The sequence below is a fragment of the Microtus oregoni genome, unplaced genomic scaffold (genome assembly GCF_018167655.1).
Source record: "Microtus oregoni isolate MIOR12 unplaced genomic scaffold, Mior012 000045F_ref0000178, whole genome shotgun sequence".
Classification (NCBI taxonomy): domain Eukaryota; kingdom Metazoa; phylum Chordata; class Mammalia; order Rodentia; family Cricetidae; genus Microtus; species Microtus oregoni.
The window spans coordinates 16964086-16976354 of NW_024543219.1; the positions used below are offsets into that span (position 1 = coordinate 16964086).

The 12269-nt window shown below is 48.6% G+C and overlaps 1 protein-coding gene across 3 annotated transcripts in view; it reads left to right on the forward strand.

Moving 5' to 3' along the window:
• Dlg5 (discs large MAGUK scaffold protein 5) overlaps positions 1-12269 on the forward strand; it is a 105583-nt gene that overhangs the window by 55374 nt on the left and 37940 nt on the right. For all 3 annotated transcript variants that reach the window (XM_041634040.1, XM_041634042.1, XM_041634041.1), the window contains 4 exons: positions 3946-4205; positions 5237-5549; positions 9722-9906; positions 11347-11472. In XM_041634040.1, coding sequence (XP_041489974.1) covers positions 3946-4205; positions 5237-5549; positions 9722-9906; positions 11347-11472 — 884 coding nt within the window. The remainder of the gene's footprint in view (positions 1-3945; positions 4206-5236; positions 5550-9721; positions 9907-11346; positions 11473-12269) is intronic.

Here is a 12269-nt window from a genome sequence, read left to right on the forward strand (position 1 = left end):
AACTAGCTGCATTGAAAATGGGTGTTTCTTAAGGAAAGCTGGAGAGCCTCTACGTACCCACAGCTGCCCTCTTGTGGGGAATTCAGAATATGGCAACAGTGCCTATGGAGGTTTTCCCTGCTTGGGAAAGAGGGGGATTAGAGAGTGAAGCATATGAAGTCAGTCTTAAATGAAGTACCTGAGGTATTTGTCCAACACGGAAGATCATCCAGTGCAGATGCCATACCCTCCCCAGACACAGGCGCAAGGCAGTGGTGTTCCGTTGACCATGGTGAGTCCTGTGCCGGTGGGATGGTCTTCTCATGTCTCCGGAGGATGGCCCCATGTCCTCTGGAGCTCATTGCCGGCTCCTGAAGGGTTCAGGTGTCCTCAGTTGGTACTGTACCTTTGTGCCCAGTTCCCATTGGTCAGTGATTTGCATCCATTTCAAGCTATGTACAGAAATGGTATTTCAAGGAGTTAAAGGGTTTAAATGGGAAAAGTGAATCTTGATTACATTTTTGAAGTCATAGCAAGAAGATAACCTTATAATCTCAAGTTAGGAAGGAGAGGCTCTCTTAAAGCGTCTGAAGCACAAACTACAAAGGGCATCCTTGGGGGTTTTGCCATAGAGATGAGTGAAACCCTGGCATCAAAGATGCCATCAGCCACGTAATGGCAGAAGATCCTTTTGATGAATATACCCGGGAAAGGTAGCTGGAGTTTAAAACTAGCTCCTAGAGGCTGGTGCAGCTCAGGTAGAGAATTCTTACCCAGCATACAAGCAGCTGTGGGATAGAAATGAGAGACCGAAGGGAAACTGAAGTTTAAAAATGGGGATTCCTGGAAGACAAAGGTAGATAATCCACAAACACACAACAGATGCCCATCTATCTGTATGCATCTATGTGTGTGCCTGCGTGAATCTGTATATTTGTCATGTGTGCAGGCACCAAGAGAGGGCATCAGATACTCTGGAACTGTAGTTAAGGGGTGGTGTGCCACATGACCGGGGTGCCAGGAACTGAACTCGGGTCCTCTGCAAGTGCACTAACTTTTGACCCAGCTCTCAGGCTGGTTTTGTTTTTTTGTGACAAGGTCTTACATGGCTCAGGCTGGCCTCTAACATGCCAGTCTCTGAGGATGGCTGTGAACTCCTGATGATCATGCTGCTGTTTCTCAAGTGCTAGAATTGCAGGCCTTGTGTCATCAGGACCAGAAGGGCCTGCTTTTTTTTTTTTTTTTTTTTTTTGTCTTTGCCACAGCTGCTGTTTCTCCTCCCTTTCCCCAACCCCTCCTTCCTGCTCCTTCTCCCTCCTTCTCTTGTAAAGGAGATTTAGTGACAGAATGGTGCTTGGCCCACAGTTTTGTCTGTGTCTCAATGTATGTTTCCTGAGAGTAAAGGTGTTCCACAATACAGTGGGGTTTTTTACCTTCTATGTTGTAGATAAGTTTTTGTATTTCAATATCTTAAAATTTCCCTTTGAAAGGAGCAGTTTCTGAAAAGAGTATGGTAGGTGTCATAGCACACGCTGTAATCCAAGAATTCAGTAAGTTGAAATAGAAAAAAGGGAATATGTTTAACATCTAGGCTACCTACATTTTTACAAATAGAGGAAAAATGAAAGACGGAAGGAGATGGGTGGAACTTTTTTCTGACAGGCTTTTTTGGCCGCTTGCAGCCCTGGCATCTGAGCCTGGGGTGTCAGGGAGAGTCTCTGGGATTCTGTTTTTTAAAAAAATATATTTAGTTTTTATTTCTGTGTGTGTGTGTGTGTGTGTGTCTGCACGCGCGTGTGCGTGTGCAACTGTGCGTGTAAGTGCTCATAGAGGCCAGATGAAGGTGTGAGATCTCCCATCGCTGGAGCTACAAACATCAGGGATGCTAGGAACCAACCCCGGATCTTCAAGAGCCACAAGTGCTCTTAACCGCTGAGCCATCTCTCTAGCCCACCTGATTTTTCCCCAAAGATTTGTTTATTATTGTTTTATCTGTGAGTGTTTTGCCTGCATGTATGACCACCACATATGTGCAGTTCCTGTGGAGGCCAGAAGAGGGTGTTGGAACCCTGGATCTGGACTCACAACGTGGGTCCTGGGATCTGAACCTGGATCATCCGGAGGAGTAGCTGGAGCTCTTAGCCACAGAGCCGTCTCTCCATCTTGATTCTGGTTGTTTTAGTCAGTTGTTCCTTCTGTGTAGATGTTCTGTCTGTCTCTGGAGGAAATGTTCCACAGTTCGGGCTTGTGACTGTCTGGGCCTCTGGGCTGCAAAGATGGTGTTGATAACTCAGGACCCACAAGGTAAAAAAGGTTGTTCATGGGCTGTGGGAGCTGCGGAGGGTTAAGCCAGCCTTTCCAGTTTTGTCCTGTCATTTGAGAAATAAGGAAGCAAACCCACAGAGGTGGTGAGTCATCAAGGGCTAAGGATCTTTGAGAGGTTCTCAACAGAAGCTGGCAACCTCCCCCCCTCCTGCCTGTTAACTCATTTTCTCATGTTGGTTAGTTCTTGATTTTTGTTTCTCTCTCCTTGAACAGCACCCCAGGTGAAGATGAGTAATTCTCAGCAGGATGCATTCTTGTGCTCAAGTTCTTTCTGTTTCTCTTGTGGTTGTTTGGGGTTTTGTTGTTGCATTTTACTTACTGCTTTTGAGACAGAGTTTTGCTGCCTAGCCATGGCTGACATATTTTCTATGTAGCTCAGTCTGACCTCGAACTTAAGAGGCTGCTCCCGCCTCAGCCTGCCTGAATAGTGGGATGACAGGCATGCACCAACCACCATGGTCGTTTCTAGAATTCTCTTTTGCTTGATAGACTGCCACAATCTGCTCAATTCTTGAGATTTAGCCTTCTCTATGAGCCTTGAACTTGTGAATGCTTTTTTGAGATAGGGTTTCTCTGTAGCTTTGGAGCCTGTCCTAGAAATCACTCTGTAGACTAGTCTGGCTGAAAACTCACAGAGATTCGCCTGTCTCTGCCTCCTGAGTGCTGGGATTAAAGGCTTATGCCAATACCACCTGGCATAAATGCTTCTTTAAGCCTCCATTTGTACTTGGTTGTACCTATTTTGCATTCTCTTCTTGATGTCTTTTTAGAACATTGTGGTTCTGCCCCCATTGCATTTGTGTTCATGCCTTTGGCTGTGTTCCTGATCTTTGGTTATTTTTCTTTGTTAGCTACACTTCGGAATCACTTTCCTAGAAAGACATCCCCAGGCGGGAGCCTCCCTTACAACCTCGCTCTCTCTCTCTGGGCTACAGAGAATATTCTCCTGCATATTGTACTCTTTCCCTTTTCATTTCTTGGAAGCCTACATCAATTTAGGAAGATATTGTTCCATTGGTGATCCATTTCCTCCCACCCTGGCATTGGGATGAAAAGAGCACAAGGCACAGTCTCTTTTTGTCCTGCCCGACACTGCTAGTGCCTAGAACAACACTGGACATTTTATGTCCTTATTTTAGAACCATCCTTCGGTTCTGTGATTTGCCTAACCCTTATAAGATTCAATATGTAATCATCACCATTGGTTAAAATTTTAGCAATAGGATACAAAGCAAAGTCAGCATGAGGAAGGCGAAAGGGCATGGGGTAACCCAGGGTAACCCAGGTGTTAGTTTCTCAGCTCCTCCACCGGATGCGGTCGATTTCTAGGGTGTGGGTGCAGCAGCACAGATGCCCCTCCTACTCTGGAAGCACAGTGGACAGAAAGTGTTTGATCACAGTTCCTCTCTGCTTAGTAGGGACCAAAGTCACAGTCTCAGTACAGGCTGGTCTTACTTTGACCACTGCTCGCTATCAAGTTCTCGGATGCCAGTCAGTCAGGAGGCAGCCTTGAACACAGAACTTTCCAGACACGGTAGTCTCAGGCTGGCCATTCTAGCCTTCCTGTGCTAGGATGGGGGTTCTCTTTAACACTTGAAAAGGGAGACATTGGCTCTGCCCATCTTGCTCCTTGGTCCCCAGGTGCTGAAGCACAACGGCTCCTCAGAGATCCTCAACAAGCTGTATGACACAGCCATGGACAAGCTGGAAGTGGTCAAGAAGGACTATGATGCCCTGAGGAAGAGGTACAGCGAGAAGGTCGCCATGCACAACTCAGACCTGAGCCGCCTGGAGCAGCTGGGGGAGGAGAACCAGCGCCTGCAAAAGCAGACGGAGATGTTGACCCAACAGAGGGACACAGCCATCCAGTTGCAGCATCAGTGCGCCCTCTCTCTGAGGAGGTAGGAGCCCACGCTGGGTGCTGGGCAGTGTGTGTGTGTGGGGGGGGGGTAAAAAAATGGGTGTCTTTTGTCTGGGGCTCCTGTCTTTGTGGGCTTCTGCTCCTCTGTACGATTTCCAGGAGAAAAACACCTAAGAACATTGTGTTGTTCCAGTCAATGAGAACACTGTGCTTGATGCTGCCCTAGCCTTGAAATGATTTCCTTTCCTTTCGTCTGAGTGCACTGTTGTGTCCTGAGTACCCTGACTCCTAGATGTTCTTATAAACCTAGCTCTCCATAGTGGCTGCCCGCCTTGCCAATGGGAAAGGTATATCCTGGGCAGCATGTCCCTTGAAATTTCATTTTTATTAAGGACCATTGCTTTAGATATGATTACCACCCTGGACAGTATTCCTGCAGTGTGTGACTTCTCTACAGTGGTCATTGGGTTCCTGTGAAAATTCTCTGTATATAAGTAGATTTAGGAACTGCCAGTTTGGACCCAGGCAGCGTTCAGGAACATGACTGTTACTGTTTGGTGCTGGAGCCCCTAAGGTATTCTCAGGCACACATCTTAGGAAATGCTGCTTGGGTGCAAGATGCCTCCTGGGCAGGAAGAATGAGCTAGCCTCATGACCTTGTTCAAGTGCCCGGGTTGCAGGGCTACACTAGGTCGACCTATAAAATGAAGTGGTTGCATAGTGAGTCATCATGAGGCTATGTGCGCCTTTCCAATGCTGTGATTCTGGCGTTATTTTGTTTTGCATGTTATCCCCCCCCCCCCCCAATAGCATAGCTTGATTATAGGAGAAATTTTTAGTAGAGTAGAGAGCATGCAGTCCTCACTTCAATTTCTGGCATGTGTTAAAGCCTGAGAAACATTCCAGGCCCAGGGCACTAGCACTCTGTGATCATTCTCTCTGGGGTTGCAGAGAATGACCTCAGTCAAAACTTCATGCTTGACTGTGTACAGTGGGGCTGGTGCAGGGGGTAACAGCCTCACAGCTGACATGCAGGCCCCTGCCCCTCCCACCTCGCATTTTCCTCCCCAGGTTTGAGACAATCCACCACGAGCTGAGCAAAGCCACAGCGCAGAACAAGGACCTTCAATGGGAGATGGAGTTGCTGCAGTCTGAGCTGACAGAGCTGAGGAGCAAGCAGGTGAAAACCGCCAAGGAATCTGAGAAATACAAGGAGGAACGCGACGCGGTGTACAGCGAGTACAAGCTCATCATGAGTGAGCGCGACCAGGTCATCTCCGAGCTGGACAAGCTACAGACAGAGGTGGAGCTGGCGGAATCCAAACTCAAGAGCAGCACATCTGAGAAGAAGGCAGCCAGCGAGGAAATGGAGGCCCTGCGGCAGGTAGGCAGTGGTTCAGCATGGAGGGCGGCCATAGAGTTCTTGAGGGCTGAATGAGAAGGTCTGAGGGGGCAGGGGCTTTTCTTTGAAGGTTATCAGTAGCTGGGTTGTGAAATACCACTCGGGCCTCTGCTGATCTTAGGCTTGGTGTTTAACTTTAGTCTGGGATCCAGAGGAAAAAAATGGGACAGAGTGTGTCTGACCATGGTCCTGGACACAGGAAGACACACACGGCTGAGTTGGGTGCAAAGTGCCTTCTGGGTAGGAAGACCGAACCAGCCTCATGACGTTGTTCGGGTGCCAGGCTGACAGGCTGTATTATATCTATCTATAAAATAAAATGATTACATAGTAAGTCGTCAAGAGGCCATGTTTGTCTCTTCCATGCTGTGATACTGACGTTGTTTGTTTGTTTCAAAATAGCATAGTTTTATTATTGGAGAAATGTCCTGTTCTTTCTGGTAGAGTGGACAGCTACATTTGAGTAATCACAGACCATCTTGAATTATCTCAGACTGACTCTCTGTGAACAAGGTCCCAAGACCAAAGTTCTTAGCTGCATAGACCTGTTGGCCTCCTGGGTTCAGAAGAGCGCTCTTGGGGCCTTTGTCCACCGGCCGTCTGTGTGCTCAGAGGAGTTTCTGGTTTTCTTCTCAGGGAGCTTTGGAGTTTAAAGTTCTTGTGTGCACAGCTTTCTGCTGAGTTGAACCGTAGGCCTTGTCTTAAACCTAGGATGCTGTTCTTGATTCATGCCTCTACTCCGTGATTCTGATTTTCAGTGTAGGTCTGTTAGGGTACGAAGGGATGCATGGAAAACAGAATGCAGGGTCAGGAAGCTTGGCAGGGTGCTCTGCAGAGATCACTGTGTACCGGGCATGAGGAAGGGTGGGTGGTGTGGGAATGTGGTGGCCAGGCTCCCTGTCTTGTGTGCTTTCTGTTACTGTGATAAACAACATGACCCCAAACAACTTGTTGAGGAAAGGGTTTATTTCATCTACCAGGTTTTAGTCCATCATTGTGGGAAGTCTGAGCAGGAGGTTCAGCAGGGCAGGAGTTCAAGAAAAACCTCTGGATGAAATGCTGTTTACCGGCTTGTTCCCAGGACCACATCAAGCTACTTTTCTTATATGGCTCAAGCCCACCTGCCTAGGGACAGTACTGCTCATATTGCTGGACTCTCCGATATCACTTTGCAATCAAGAAAATGTCCCACAGGGGTAGGAAGTGATTCAGCAGTTAAGAGCACTGGCTGTTCTTCCAGAGGACCCAGCACCCACATGTTGGCTTACAAAAATCTGTAACTCCAATTATAGGGGATCCAGTGCCCTCTTCTGGCCTCTGTAGGCACAAGGCACACATGCAATGCACATACATATATGCAGGCAACATACTCACGCACAAAAAAATAAAAGTAAATCTTAAAAAATACATTAAAGAAAATGATGTCCCACAGGCATGCCTGCAGGCCAGTCTGTTAGAGGCATTCTTTAGTTGCATTTCCCTACTCTAGGTGTGTCAAGTTGACAACCAAGATTAGCCATCATTAGCCTTTCTGCCTGCACTGAATTCTTCTATGTTCAGGTAGAAGTTGGGGCTGTGAGGAGGGGGAGGGACTGAGGCTCTGTACTAGAGTGTGAGCCTTCCTCATTTTCATGGCCTCTCGTCTCTCTTCCACTACAGACTGGCTATGATAGTCACATTTGTCCTAGAGGGATGGTTTTCAGGTGACACAAATAGAAAACATGGTTAGCAGTTACATCCTCATGGAGTTACAGTGATAGGAGTCTTTTCCATCACTGCCCATTTAGGATGAGCACAAGCCCTATGCAACTGTTTGTATGGTAAAATGGGCCAATAATGGCAATCCATACAGGAGGATTGATGTTCCCAGATGGTTGGGTGAAGGTTAGTGCCAAGAGGAACATGTAGTACAACAACATTGTGTGTGTGTGTAGGTATATACGTGTATGTCTCTCTTTCTCTCTGTGTGTGTCTGCGTATATATTTGTATGTCTCAATCTGTGCGTGTGTGTCTGTGTATGTATATGTATGTCTGTCTCTGTTTCTTTCTCAGTATCTTTCTCTCTCGTTCTATCTCCCCACCCCCACCCCCACCCCCGCGCTGTCCCTCTCTGTGTGTGTGCAGGGCCTTGCTCTCAGTATCACTTGCTATACCATTGAGATACCTGTTTTGTCTGACGTTGATAAATTTTAGAAAAAAGAATTATGTAAAAAAAAAACCAATCTTCCTTTCTTCCTTCCTTCTTTCTTTTTTTCTTGTATATAGGGTCTCAGTTTGTAGTCCTGGCTAGTCTGGAGCTCTCTGTATAGAGCAGGTAGGTTATCCTTGAGTTCAAAGATGTGCCTCTGCTTCCTGCGTGCAAGTGCTGGGATTGCAGGCATGCACTACCATGCACATCCACACACCAGCTTTTAATAAGTCAGTTTAATGCACTAGAGTTTGGTTAATGTCCTAGATAGCCCACCTGTTCCTTTTTGTGTCCTAGTATCTGATTGTGTGCCTGCTGAAAACAGAGATGTAATAATATCAGGTTAGGAAATCACAGTGACAAGATAAAACAAAACAAAATACAAAGCAAAACAAAACAACACTTTGGAGAATGACTAAATTGGTCACTAGACTGGTTGGACACCTACTGAGTGACCTCGTGGTAAGGCAGCAAGCCTGCTCCATAGGATCTCCAGATTTCAGAAGTTACCCGTGTAGGCTATGGTCATGCACGCAGAAAAATATACAGATCACCCAGTACCCCCTGGTGCTGGCCTCTTTAATGTGGAGGCTTGACCTCTGAGCCACAGCCCTCAGCCCTAGGTACTCAGCACTCAGGCAATCAGGCATGCCCTTTAGTCTGAGTCCCCTGGGCCTGTGTAGGGGGTCTTGGCTGGGTGACAGGTGGCTTGTCAGCTGAGGCAGGAATCTTTTTCCAGGAGCTGTTCTGAGTCAGCAAGCAGCAGGGGAGAATCCCCTACCTTAGACCCTCCTGCAGCCACTTGAATTGACGTTCTTAACTTCTCTGCACATTGTTCTAGATTCACGCCCCACTGACACTAGCCAAAAGGAAGCCAGAGCTGTGGTCTTTAGGTGTGATGTGGCCCTGGGGAATGATAGCCACATTGTTTGGCCACCTGTCCAAGGTCAGCTGGATAGGCCTTTCAGTTCCTCTGGATTCCTGATCACAGAGTGTCTTGTGGAGTTTGCCTTTGAAAAGTTCTCCCAGGTCCAAGCTTACTAAATGGAGCACCGTGCCATACAAGGGCTATCTGGGATACCCTGGCCAGCTGTACTTCCCACTGCCTCCGGGTACAGCTGTTTCTGCAAGAGGAACTGAGCTCAGCTGTGCAGGCAGAACAGCAAGATAGTGCTTTAGAGGGGCCCTGCCAGAGGGAAGGTGTCCAAATAGAAACAAGACTTTCAGGCCTGGAAGTCATGTTCTCTGACACACAGCTGGGGCCTTTGCTTAGGCAGTATATCTGCTGGGGTCTGGGGTGCAGCCCCTGGGCCCTTCTTGATGGCCCCTTTTTAGGTGAGAAGTTTCTGAAACAGCCCATATCTTCCCAAGCCCATGCACCAGAAGTACCTGGGGCCGCAGGACCACTAAGGATGTCAGGGTGAGACCCCAGGCTGAGTTCCTGGAGGCTGAGACCTGGTGTAGAGGTCAGCAGAAGGCAGAGAGGAAGCACCGGCAAGGGTGGTCTCTTGGCAAGGTCAGTACTGTTCTGTTGGCAAGTCACTGCTGGCTTCTTGCAGTGTGTCATTAATCAGACTAAGGGATCAGCTAGAGGTCAGTTGCCTGGACTGTCATGGCTCGCTAGTTCCACTGTTGTCTTAATCGCCCTACCCCATCTTACTAAAGTGTCTGAGGAGCAGTGTTTTAGGGCAACGTCTCAGAGGCTAGCAATTTGGAGAAGCCCAGTGGGATCAAGCGGAGGCAGAGGTGGATGGGAGCCCCCCATTCTCCAACACTGGTTCTCTGAGCATGCGCACCTCCTGGGCAAAGGGGAAGAGCCTTACAGGGAGACAAATGCTGCTGTGTTTCAGATGGAAGTGCCTGGGCTCAGTGCTTTCCTTGAAACTCAGAGCCTCCACTTTGGAACTGGTCAAGTTTCTAGTTCAAAAGGCTGGGTAACCCCTTTCACCTACCTCTTGCCTTCAGATCAAAGACACAGTGACCATGGATGCTGGGAGAGCCAACAAAGAGGTGGAAATCCTCCGAAAGCAGTGCAAGGCGTTGTGCCAGGAGCTGAAGGAAGCCCTCCAGGAAGCAGACGTGGCCAAGTGCCGGCGGGACTGGGCCTTTCAGGAGCGGGACAAGATTGTGGCAGAGCGTGACAGCATCCGGTAAGGGTGCTCTTAGGTGGGTGTGCTCCTGTATTTCTCTTGAACACCAAGGTCTGTTGGTAGGGTCATTGGCCATGTGTCCAGGTAAAAAGGCAGGGACTACAGCACCTCCTTCTCCCCCTTAGCTCATTCTTACCTCGTCTCTTGTCTTTAGGATTTTCTATTGTAATTCCTTTCTGCTTCACTTTTGGACATCTTGAGTGTGTGCTATGACCGGGTCAAATCCACCTTTCTGTTTACGGTCTTGATAGAAGCAACTTGTATGAATGTGTCTGTTGTTTTTTTCTTCTCTGCTGTGTCCATTGTGTCAGCATCTTAGGTTCCTGAATAGCAAGAGTATCTATGCCTAGAATGGGCTCCGGAGCAGGGGTGGGGGCGGGGGGAGACAAGGCCCACTGCCATTTGAGCTAGAACTTGAAGCTTGAATGCAGCTTCCTCAGCAGGAGAGGAAGTATGGACATTGTGGATGGAAGGGGCGCATATGTGGCATTGTAGGTGGAGGAGGCACACGTTTGTCCTCTGGATGTGGCCAGGTCCTGGTCTGGAAAATCGCCAAGGAGGAGAGTGACAGTGTCCTTGAGTTTGGGTTCTGATGGTCTTGACTGGAAGCTGAGGAGTGTAGGCAAGATCCTGAGCTGGGGCAGAACCAGGGATGCTGGGGGTGGTACAATGAGTTGGTCATTGAGGGATTCTGGAACCCCCCACCCCTAGGCTATGAAAGGGTCAGACCTGTGCCCTAGCAGGGAGGATCAGGAACAGAAGGTGGATGATGGGTGCTTGGTGTGCGGTGTGGCAAGAGCTGAGGCCTCTAGGGTGCTTCCTGTGTTCTCTTGCTGTGGCTTGATCTCCAGGAGTGGGATCTTGTTCTTCCAGAGTGGGATCCCGAGCTGGCTGTGGTCAAGGAGGTGGAGGTTTCAGGCTGTGCAGGCATGGGGACCAGCTGGAGGGCGCATTATTTTGGAGATGGCCAAGCATAGGCTCTTCTGCTGTGAGCTTGTGTATCCTTCTAGGTGGAGGAAATTTGGGTTTCTTTTTTGGAGTTCCATTGGGCTTCCACATTGCACCTAAACAGAATTACATAGACAGAGGACTGAGTACTGGCTCAGGGCCCTCAGCCTGGTAGTGGCATGGCTAGAAAGCCCTGCATATGGTCTGTTAAGGAACTCGTGGGTGTTGGAGCACAAAAGCCCACCAGGGGGAGCTCCACTGCCACAAAACTCATGCTGGAAGGGTGAGTGTGTGGAACACGGGCCTTCTGCCCCAGGGACATGAATGGCGTTGAGGTCTAACTGGTGTCCTTGGTTACATGGTGGGCTGGTCTGGGTGTTTGATGAGGCTGAACCTGAGGAATAGGGGCTGATAGGTGGTGTGGTACAGACTATGTGCCCTTCCTGCATTTTTGCCATTTCCAGTAACCATGGCTTCTCCTTTCTTTCCCAGGACTCTGTGTGACAATCTGAGGCGGGAGCGGGATCGGGCTGTGAGTGAGCTGGCTGAAGCCCTCCGTAGCCTGGACGACACCCGGAAGCAGAAGAATGATGTCAGCCGTGAACTTAAGGAGCTCAAGTAGGCTTGGGTGTTACCAGTGTGGAATGGGCTTGTGCGTAGGCTGTCCCTCTGCCTTTTGGGTAAGGCAGTCTTGAGTGCACTGAGGAGGGACGCGTCTCTGTTTTCCTTCACTCCGCCTCCCTGTGCAGTCTATAGAATGGGTTTGAATGCTGACAGTTCTCAGAAGATGGCACCGGTCCCTTGATAGCTCATGGAAGGATGACAAGTACCCCATGCAAGGCACATGGCATGGAATGTCCTGTTCCCATGCAGTCCTTTTGGAGACAAACATGCCAACATCATTTGCAGTCCATTCATTTCCTTATTCACTCAACACAAAGTGTATTGAGTATCTGCTTTGATTCCTTACAGGCACAAAGCAAATAACACCAATTAGACAGACCACACTGCTGTAGAAACTGGACTAAAAGTGCACAGGAAGAGAAAGTCAGCCTGCCCCCACCCCCACCCCAGAGTAACACATACTTAAGTGAACGGAGTAACAGCAGTCAGTTTTCCAGAGAATTACAACTGTAGCTTGGTAGTCTGTTCTACCTGGGTTCTGTAGATGCCCATCTAGAAGACTGTGTGGGGTGTTGGGCACCTGCCTTTGAGTCATAGCACCCTCCAAGAGGGTCATTTGGACACTTGGTAGCACTTAGATATGAATAGGAACTATAAAGTACAGTTTAAAATAGAAACTCCAATAACTTAGAGTCTGCACTCAGATGCTGCCTGGGAGGCAGCGGCTCAGCTCACCATGTGGTAGCTGCAGAGCCGGTGTAATGAGAGGACAGCAGGCAAATTCACGTGTG